Raw genomic sequence first — 11,106 nt, 5'->3', positions numbered from 1 at the left:
TTCGTGATGATAGTTCCATTCCTTTCCACGTTTGCTCTTCGTAATGCACCTTCCAAGGCAATGTTGAATAGCAGGTTAGAGAGTGCGTCCCCTTGCTTCAGTCCATCCAACGTCACGAAAGCAGCTGAGGTCTCACCCGCTATTCTAACGCATGATTTGGATCCATCCAGCGTCGCACGAATCAGCGTAACTAGTTTCGTCGGAAAACCATGTTCTAGCATTATCTGCCACAGCTCATTTCGTTTAACTGAATCGTACGCCGCTTTAAAATCCACAAACAGATGGTGTGTCTGCAAGTTGTACTCCCGGAACTTGTCTAGCAACTGGCGCAGGGTAAACATCTGATCCGTCGTGGAGCGACCCTCACGAAAACCCGCTTGGTACTCGCCGACGAAGGACTCCGCTAACGGTCTCAGTCTGCAGAACAGGATACGGGAAAGCACCCTGTAGGCAGAATTGAGCAATGTAATTCCTCGATAGTTTTTACACTCCATTCGATGTCCCTTTTTGAAAATTGGGCAAAAGAGGCCATCCAACCACTCCTCCGGCATTTGTTCTTCCTCCCAGCTCCTGACAATGATCCGGTGGATTGCTTCGTACAGCCGCTCGCTCCCCGCTTTTAGAAGTTCAGCCGGGATACCGTCCTTCCCAGCAGCCTTACCGTTTTTCAGCTCACTGATTGCCTTCTTAACCTCCTCCTGTGTTGGTGGCTCCACAGCTTGACCATCGCTTACAATTTCTATCCTGTCCCTGCTGATCTCCTCATTTACCTCTCCATTCAATAGTGTCTGGAAGTGCTCCTTCCACCTGGCTGCTACCGCCGTTTTGTCGGTAAGCAGGTTGCCAGCACTATCACTGCACATCACAGGCATGGCAAAATTCCTGCTTCTCACCGTTTTATAGAAACTCCGTGTGTCGTTGCTGGCGTATCGCTCCTCTGCGCCGGCAAGCACGTGCTCCTCGTACTCGCGTTTCTTTAGACGATGGATTCTTTTTTCCGCAGCTCTAGTCTCTCTGTATCTCTCTCTGTTTTGACGCGTTGCCGCAGTGAGCATGCGACTCCTGGCCTGGTTCTTTTCGTCTGTCACTCTCTGGCATTCGGCATCAAACCAGCTGTTACGCTGTCTTCCACGCGTCGTGCCTACCACCTCTCTCGCTGTTGTTTGGATGGCACCATGGATGTTCCTCCACAGCCCATTTATATCTTCTTCTTCTACCTGCTGTTCTGCGATTCGCTGGTCAAGCTTCCTGGCGTACTCCACTGCAACGCCGTCTGCCGTTAACCGCTGGATGTTGAAACGCAGCGTCCTTTCAGTGCGAGCTTTCGCCGTGTTCGACAGCCTTGCGCGAATCTTACTCACTACGAGATAGTGGTCAGAGTCGATATTTGGTCCACGAAAAGACCGTACATCGATAACATCCGAAAAGTGTCGACCGTCAATCAAGACATGATCGATCTGAGAGCTAGAGTCTCCATTTGGATGCCTCCAGGTTTGTTTCCGAATATTCAAACGTGGAAAGTAGGTGCTACAGATGGCCATCCCTCTGGCCGCGGCAAAATTTATGAGCCTCAGACCGTTATCATTGGTCGACAGATGCAGGCTATGTCTTCCAATAACTGGACGGAAGAATTCCTCCCTCCCGATCTGCGCGTTTGCATCTCCGATGATGATTTTCACGTCGTGTTTTGGGCACTCTCCATAGGTCCTCTCAAGCTTGTCGTAAAACTCGTCTTTAGCATCATCGGATTTATCATTTGTCGGTGCGTATAAGTTGATTAGGCTATAGTTGAAGAATTTGCCCTTAATCCTCAACACGCATATACGGTCATCTACGGGCCTCCACCGGATAACTCGTTGCTTTTGTTTTCCCAACACTACGAAACCGACTCCATGTTCAGCTTTCTTACCGCCACTGTAGTAGATGTGGTACTTAAAAGAAGTGCCTGCAATAGGGTCTACTGCACGGAACTCCCTTTCTCCGGAATTTGGCCACCGAACTTCCTGAATAGCAGCGATCTCCACTCCGAGTTGATGCAGCTCTCGAGCAAGCAAGCCAGCCCGTGCCGGTTCATGGAGAGTTCGGACATTCCAGGTACCAAGTTTCCAATCGTTATCCCTTAATCGTTTCCTTGTCCCTTGCCGTGTCCTATACCGATTGTTCCGTCCTGAATTTCTTTGTTCGTTGTTCGTGGTAATTGAGTTTTCGGTATACTACCTCACCGGGGTCGCGATACCTACATCCCGCTGATGGGTCTGCCATCTTAGGTATAGCTTGCGGGATACAGCATTTCATATTCAGCCGCCCGTTACGAGACAGACGCTGTGTGAGCCGCCCCTCACCTGGAGAACAGGCGCTCTAGTTCGCACCTCCTAGCTTAGCTGCTTCAGTAAGTACATGAAGCATTTCCGGGTAAGGCCATCGACCGTCATCATTTGACTTAGATCTACGTGGAGGCGCCAGGTGGGAGCTTGAGAGAGCCAGAGCTATGTTTGACGCTCCTTCCAGGTAACTCTCTCCATTTCATACCCAATTTCATGCCTAAAATATATATTCCTAAAATATTAGGAAGTATATGGGTAAGAGTTTAAGTCAATGACAAGCAGGCTCAAGTGGAGCTCATTGTGCTAAACAGTTTAATATCGTTTCATTTTTTATGGGAAGGGATAGTCTTGATGTGTTTTGTAAAGGATGGAGACAAGGTTTCTGTTTCTCTAATATGTTTTTAAATGAAAGCAAATTATGATTATAAATTGAAAACATTTATTTTCCCATCATTGGCTGAATCGGGTTAGTACTTCGTGAAATTGCCCTCATATTTAAAAAAATAGAAATACGAAATACCAAGTAAAGCAAAATAGATCCGTTAAAAACAATAATACGTAAAAAGGGTTAGACATCAAATTTAATGAAACTTTTTGATATGCTTTTCAGATATCGACAGAATCAGTCTTGGTCTTGTTGAAATGAATTACCGCATCAATTTGTCGTTCAGTGTAGCAGGGAAACTATTATACGGTTTCAGCAGAATGCCGGCTGTCAACATAACGTCAGCTGTCAGACGACGCCAGCTATCAGACGACGCCAGCTGTCAGAACGACTCACTATTGTAGGATCATGTGTTTATAGAATTATAAGTATTGTTTCCATATCAATCGCTATTATAATGTAACCAAGAATCATGACCTCGATACATGTTACCAATAAACTTTACCTTTTTACTCAGGCTTCAGGCTAGATAAATAGTAGTGTTTCTATTAATCTACCGAGGTCCAACAGGTTATAGGCCCAGCCAACCTCAAGATCATCTAGTGGAGACTAGAGTTTTTGTGGATTAGGGTTACTAATCCTAGGAAGAAATTCCTTTATTTGAAAAGCTAACCAGTAGTCAGCTGGTAGAGCAGACCCAGTAGGTAACTGGCAGTCCACGAATCCAGTAGTAAACTTGAAATCCACACACCCAGTCGTTAACCGGAGATACCGGCGCACCTAGCGGCAACTGACGGAAAAGCAGCTAATTGGTGAAAGAGGTTCAATCTGGACAGTTCCCGTGCTCAATTTACTTGCGGGACTTCAAGTTTTTTGACCCTGGTGCAGTACTGCTGATGCTGAACGTGATATTTTCGGTGGTTAACCGGATGGTCCCCGAATTCATTTTACTTGCGGGACGTCACATCTTTTGATTCGACTGCAGCAAAACTGCAGAACGTGATATTGTCGGTAGTTAACCGGATGGTTCCCGAGTTCGATTTACTCGTGGGACATCGGGCACTTTGGACGTGATATTTTCGGTAGTTAACCGGATAATTCCTGAGTACGATTTACTCGTGGGACATCGCACACTTTGGACGTGATATTTTCGGTGGTTAATTGGATAATTCCTGAGCTCGCTTTACTCGCGGGACGTCAGACCCTTTGATCCCGTTGCAGCAAAACTGCTGAACGTGTATTTTCGGTGGTTAATCGAATGGTTCCAGAATATAATTTACTTACGGGACTTTACATCTTTTGATCCGATTGCAGCAATACTACTGTACGTTATACTTTCGGTGGTTAACCCGGTAATTCTCTGCATACTTCGATTCTGCCAACATGGCGGATAGGAACAACGGCGGCAGCGGTCGACGGAACGGTGGCTACGAGAGGGGCACTCTCGAGTTCACATTGCCGTTGACTGCAGTACGAGGCTTCGATCGGGTAACAATCTTCGATGGCAAACGAGCCACCTTTCCAGTCTGGAAGTGGCGTGTGGAGCATCGTCTGGCAAAAATGCAGCTGATACACACACTGCTGCGTACGCCGATGGAGGAAACGTTCTATAAACCAGTAGAGGGAGCTACTCCTGAGCAGGAGGCAGCAAGAAAGAAAAAGCTGCAGAAGCGACTATTCGAAGACATCGAAGCCATGGATGAAATTATTATGCTGATCAACAACGAAGTGTTGAACAAGGTCATCGGTCTGGAATATGCAAAGGAAGTCATGGACGTTCTTGTGAAGTCGTACCAGAAAGCCGGTACAGCCGCAGTAGTAAATATGCGAGATCGACTTTTCGGCATAAAGTATAAGAATCTGCAGACACTGGAAAAGACCTTCGACGAGTATGATTTAGTGATAAGAGAGCTAGATCGTATGGGTGCTAACATCTCGCATGCAGAGAAAATGCATGCTCTACTAATTGCTATACCGACGAAGTACAAATTTATCAAGGGGTCACTAATGATCCAATCTCATGAAGAGCTCTGTAAGAAAACAATCGCCGAATTAAAGCAGGTATTCTTGGACGCAGAAGTTGATGAACCCGAAGAAGAGAAAAGTCACAACTTTGCACTAAAGTCTAAGAAGTTAACCAGCAGATGTTTCGTATGCAATGAGATTGGGCACTATAAAAGTAATTGTCCACTGTTGCGAAAGTACAATGAAAAAGAAATACGTTTGCAGAACAAGACAGAAATCAAGAGAGCATACGTGATGAGAATTGACAGGAACATCAATAGGGGTAGCAAAATAATCAGAACCATAGCAGATTCAGGAGCATGTGACCACAGAGCGAATGACGAGTCGCTGTCGGAAGAAGAGGAATTGCGTAAACCAATCAAGGAAACAACTGCAAAAGTTAATGGAAACCTTCGGGCTACGAAGCGTGCATCACTTTCGATAATTAAATTGAGTGAAGATAATAAAAGGGTTACTTTTACGTACGATAAGGTCATTTTCGAGAACGAAGTTGATACTTCGGGGAAGTTTGTCAATGGATTGAACAAACAAGAAATCTGCTCAGCATTGGATAGATATCAAGTGAGTCTTAATACTTGGCATGAAAGACTGGCGCATTTGACAAATCCGGGAATAGAGATGCTAATCACGAAGGGAATGGCTGAGGGTATCAGCTGCACTTCAGAAGTGATAGAGATAGCAAATGAACGTAATGGTTGTTTGGCGGGGAAGCGGGTAGCTTTCAAATTTCAAAGCTTGAAACAGCCAAAATCAAAGCAACCATTAGAATTGGTAAAATTCAGATATTTGCGGCAGCATAGAGCAGTAAAGCTGATACTGTTATTGTCGGGTATGTGGGTGATTAGTCGTTAATGAAATACTACACGGAACGTTTACTAATAAACATTACTTTTATTTATTACAAGGATCGCGAAATTTAGAAACTCGCATGACGCGTGACGCGCGGTTTAATATCTTACTCCTAACTGAACGATGACAAGTCAACGAGTACACACTCGGAAAAATTTGTGGATTAGAATCGAGTAGAGTGCATACATAACATTTCCTCCCCCTTCTGCGAAAGAAATTTCAACTATGGAGAATATCGACGCGGTGGACGACTTTGTCTTTCCGAACGACGCAATACTGGTGGTGAGCCTTCGATTGACCGTCCTGGACTGCTATTCGGTGTTAAGAACCGTCCATTTGGTGTGTCGGATCCCTCAGACGACGATTCTGACGATGAACTTGATTCTCGGTCGAATTGCGGTGACGTCACGATATCTCGATAAAAATGTGTACGACGAGATGCCTCACCTGTTCCATTCGGTGGAAATTGTAGGGTTCTATTCGAGCTTGATTCACTTGGAGACTGGGTGCACTGCTGGCTGCACTCGTTGTCGTGGAAACGTCGAATTTGATCAACATGACGTTTTAGATGTTTTCCTTCGTAAACAATGTCGTAGTGGAGATCTCCCTGACGAGAAGATACAATTCCTGGGATCCACTTGTCCATTCGAGGATTTCCCGACAGGCAGTAGACGTGTTGTCCCGGTGTGAAGGAACGAAATGACGAGTCAAACGTTGCTCGTTGTTTTTCCGCTATCTTCGTGCTGACATCCTGTGGTCTGACGAGATCCAACCGGGTTCGGATGTTTCGACCAAGAAATAACTTTGCTGGTGATTCTCCGGTTTCGGAATGAGGAACTTTTCGATACTGCTGCAGGAATTCGTAGGTGTTGGCTTGCAGAGTATTGCTGGTTGATCCCATCGACTTAAGTGCATTTTTTACAGTCTGGACGTAGCGCTCGGCTTGTCCGTTTGTTGCGGGATGGTAGGGCGCAGAGAGCTTGTGGTACTTTACTCCGCTACGCTGGAGAAACGATTTGAATTCCTCGGCAGTAAATTGAGGACCGTTGTCCGATACAACTGTTATTGGTGCTCCGTAGGCGGCAAACAATCCATCGAGAAGACTGGTCGTGGCAGCAGTTGTAGTTGAGTTGGTGATTTTAACTTCGACCCACTTGCTATATGCGTCGACGACGATTAGCAGCATCGAACCTGCCACTGGGCCAGCGTAGTCGACGTGTATTCGCTCCCATGGACCGTTCGGGTACTCCCAATGATGTGTGTTGAATTTCGGTGGTGCTGATGCATGTTGTGCACATTCCGTACAGGATCTTGCCGTGTTTTCGATGTCGGCGTCTATCCCTGGCCAGTATACGAAAGAACGTGCCAATCCCTTCATTTTGACGATTCCAATGTGTCCCACGTGAAGGTCGTTCAAGATCGTTTGCCGAAGAGTAGGTGGTATGACAACACGGTGCTCAAAGAGTAGACAGTTAGCAACTAGGGTGTATTTTGCTTCCGGTGCCTTGTAACCCAGCTGCATTAAATTTCGTCCCAATTCCAGTTCTTGAATGATCCTTCCAAGGTTCGTGTCCTTTCGTGACTCACGTGCAATGTGTTCCGCTCGCACTGGCAGTTGCTGAATCTGATGCAAGGAAAACTGTTCAAACTCGTCTTCGTTATTTCTTCCCTCGTGGAGAGACAAGCGATTGACATCAGATTGTACCGTTTGGCTTGGGATTCTGGAGCAGTAGTCGGCATTCGTATTTTGACTGGTTGGTTTGTAGACCACGTCGAAATTGAAGTGAGCCAGGTAATCGGCGTAGTTTGCCATTCGACTAATACACAGCGTAGGGAGTGATTTTTCTGGATGGAGGATTTGCGTAAGCGGCTTATGATCCGTAATCAGCGTGAACTTACGCGCGTATAGGTAGTGGAAGAATTTCTTTACCGCCCAAACGATGGCGAGAGCTTCTTTGTCGATTTGTGGGTACCGTTGTTCGGTGGCGGACATTGTACAACTGGCGTATGCTATCGGTCGCTCCATGCCATTGCTCAAACGGTGTGAGAGAACGGCACCAAGACCAGTTTTGCTTGCGTCCGTTGCAAGAATAAGCGGTAGAGAAGGGTCATATTGCATTAACACTTGGGGTGAGACCAGAACCCGCTTTAAGTCTTGATAGGCCCTGTCTGCTTCGGGTGTCCATTCGAATGGATCGGTTAGCAACATGTCGCGTAAACTTCTAGCCCTTGAAGAAAGATAGGGAATGAACGCACTATAGTAGGTTGCCTTACCTAGGAATAGCTGTAATTCCTCCGGAGTGGTCGGACGTGGTGCGTCACGTATAGCTTCAACGTGCTTATCCGATTTGTGCAAGCCGTGGCGGTCGATCCGATGACCTAGGCATTCGAGCGATGACGTGGCGAAGATGCATTTCGTACGGTTGAGTCGTAGACCATTTTGTTTCATCCTGTCCATCGTTGCGGTAAGAGCTAGCAGGAGCTCGTCGAAGTTCTTAGCGAATACGATGACGTCGTCGTAGAAGCTGACAACGTGATCCAGTCCTTGAAGAATGGATTCCATGCGTCGCTGCCAAATTGCCGGGATGTTGGCAGCCCCATATACGGCTCTTGAGGGACAAATGAGCCCGTGCGTTGAAGTGTTGAGAGTGAGCACATGACGGAACTCATCGTCGACTGGGAGATGAGTGTAGGCGTCCGTTACGTCCAAGTGGCAAAACAAGGCGGCTCCTTTCATTTTGTTGAAGATCGTTTCGATTTTCGGTATCGGATGTTCATCGATAATCATACTTGGGTTGACGGTCGGTTTATAGTTACCGGTAATCCGAATACTTCCGTTCCTTTTCATGACGATGTGGGTTGGCGATGCCCACTCGGAGTAGTCAACTTTCTCGTAGAATCCGGAGGCTAGTTTCTTATCTATCTCGGCTGCATACCGATCACGCAGCGCAAGAGGCACGTCTCTAGCCCTCGCGAAAACCGGGGATGTCCCTGGTTTCAGGTGCACTTTCGCAGGTGGTCCTTCGAGCTTTCCAGGGATGTCGCTGAAGATACTGTCGAAGTTGTCCAAAAGCTGCGACAAGTGAGCTGCTTGATCCGGAGTAAGTTCGGTGCTCGTGAGTGAGTTGACGGACTGATCTGCAGAGAACATTCTGTTCAAATTGATCTGTTTAGCAAAATGAACAATCCATTCGCGCCCGAAAAGAGAATCGGATTTTCCGGCCACGACGTACAAGTTTAGTCTGCGCGATGTAGATCCGATGGATACTTGCACAGGGAGACGACCAAGGCACTGGATGCGATGTCCAGTGTAACTGGAGAATTGCCGATTCGTTGACAGCAGCGAAAACTTCGGCTTGATGATTCGAAGCTGTGTTTCTCCTATTATTCCACACGGCGCTCCGGTGTCCAGCTCCATTTGCAGGCGGCGGCCATCGATCTCGACATCGATGAGTTTCTTTCCGGTGGATGAGACGTTGAGCACTTGATGGAGGGACTGCACGAAGTCGGCTTCGGAAGTCGGCGTTTCTTGGGACTCCACCAGATCAGTAGAAGAATTCTGAGATTTCTCGGATCGGCAGACTTTGGCTATGTGACCTTTCTTGCCGCAGGCGTTACACCAGACGTTGCGGAACCGACATTGATTTCTCAGATGCTGTCCGCCACAGCCGTTGCAGGGACGGGATTCACCAGCAATGTTCGGGTGAGCTTGCGTTCGTTGTTGGAAGAGTGGCAATCGCTGACGAGATTGAGGCGACTTCCTTGTTCTCGGCTTCTCGTAGCCAAGTTTGTTGGTAGCTTCGGGGTACGCTGGCGGTGGTGTGCTAGTATTGATCTCTCGGGTCGTGTTCCGGGTCGCTTCCAAGGAGTGCGCGATGGTGTACGCAGCGTTGAAAGTATCCGGGTTTTTTGCGATGATCTCGTCGCATACGTCTCTTGCTTCGAGCCCATGCAGGAACTGTTCAATGAGCATTCTGTCTAGAAACTGGTCGTATTCGCAGTAGGCAGCACCCTGCTTCAGCCGGAGGGCAAACTGTGCGATGGTTTCGCCCTTTTGCTGAACGATGCTCCTGAATTTGACGCTCTCGACGAACTTATTCCGTATCCGGTCGAAATGGTTGACAAGGGTCGTGCGTAGATCTGCGTAGGGAACTTCTGCTGGATCGCGGGGAGAGATGAGAAACTTCAGGGCGTTATTCAAGTCAGCCCCCATGTGGACACGGGCAAAATTTGCGTGTTGGGCTTCCGGGATGCCACTCAGCTGTAGGGCCCATTCGAAACGGTTGAAATAATCAGCGACGGTCGTTCCTTCTGATGACCGGTACTCCTGTACTGTGAACGGAGGAGCTTTCGGTGATGGAGCAGCAGCGTCTCCTACCGGAACCTGTTGAGCGTGTGCGGCGACGGCACTTCCAATCGATGCGCGGAGGGCTTGTGCAATCATTGCGGACAGAGCCTCCATAAACTCGGGATTTGCGGTAGCCATTTTTGACCGCGAGAAGAATGCGCTTCGGTGCGATTCTAACCTTACTTCTGTAGCGAGAGAAGTTTTTCGACTAATCCGACTTCTGACACCAAATTGTCGGGTATGTGGGTGATTAGTCGTTAATGAAATACTACACGGAACGTTTACTAATAAACATTACTTTTATTTATTACAAGGATCGCGAAATTTAGAAACTCGCATGACGCGTGACGCGCGGTTTAATATCTTACTCCTAACTGAACGATGACAAGTCAACGAGTACACACTCGGAAAAATTTGTGGATTAGAATCGAGTAGAGTGCATACATAACAGTTATCGTTGTCTAATGAACGATTGTCGGAGGAAACCAAAAAGAAGGCAATGGTTGAGGGTATCAACTACACTTCAGGAGTATATACAGAGAATGTATTTTTGGTAAGGAAGCGGGCAGCTTTCAGATTTCAAAACTTAAGAAAGCCAAGATTAAGACGATTGTTAGAATTGGTCAAATTCAGACGTTTATGGAAGCATGGAGCAGTAAATGTACGATTGTCGGAGAAAACGAAAAGGAAGAAGGAAATGGTTGAGGGTATCAACTATACTTCAGTGACAGATACAGCAGATCTACGTTTGGTAGGAAAGCAGCCAGCTTTCAAATTCCAATGCTTTATAAAGCTAAGATCAAAATGGTTATTAGAATTTGCAAAATTCGGATGTTTACGGAAGCACAGCGCAGTAAACATGCGACAACTATTATCTTTTGAAAGATTTTCGGAGAAGATAAAGAAAATTAACATTCAAAAGAGGAAGCAAATGGTTGAGGGAATCAACTATACGTCAATAAAAAATGCAGCAAATGAATGTAACGGTTGTTTGGCAGGGAAGCAAGCAGCTTTTAAATTTCATCTTTGGAAACAACCAAGACGAAGCCGAATATTAGTACTACTACATTCTGACGTTTGCGGAAGCATAGAGCAGGAAACAAACGATGGCTATCGTTGTTTAGACACCTTTAAACATAACTACATGCACTTTGTCAGTTTCGATAATGTTGAGG

General features: G+C 46.7%; 1 protein-coding gene across 1 annotated transcript; it reads right to left on the bottom strand.

Moving 5' to 3' along the window:
* Positions 1 to 5,806: 5,806 nt before the first annotated feature.
* LOC128746462 (uncharacterized protein K02A2.6-like) lies at positions 5,807 to 10,069 on the bottom strand. Its single transcript, XM_053843508.1, has one exon. It carries the CDS (start codon positions 10,067 to 10,069, stop codon positions 5,807 to 5,809), a length of 4,263 nt encoding a protein of 1,420 aa, XP_053699483.1.
* Positions 10,070 to 11,106: the final 1,037 nt, after the last annotated feature.

This window comes from Sabethes cyaneus, chromosome 1, assembly GCF_943734655.1.
Source record: "Sabethes cyaneus chromosome 1, idSabCyanKW18_F2, whole genome shotgun sequence".
NCBI classification, from domain to species: Eukaryota; Metazoa; Arthropoda; class Insecta; order Diptera; family Culicidae; genus Sabethes; species Sabethes cyaneus.
The sequence above is the reverse complement of the archived record's forward strand: the minus strand, read 5'-3'. Positions and strand labels throughout refer to the sequence as shown.

Excerpts from the sequence above, each read along its gene's own strand:
- LOC128746462 (XM_053843508.1), bottom strand. The coding sequence starts at position 10,069 with ATGGCTACCGCAAATCCCGAGTTTATGGAGGCTCTGTCCGCAATGATT.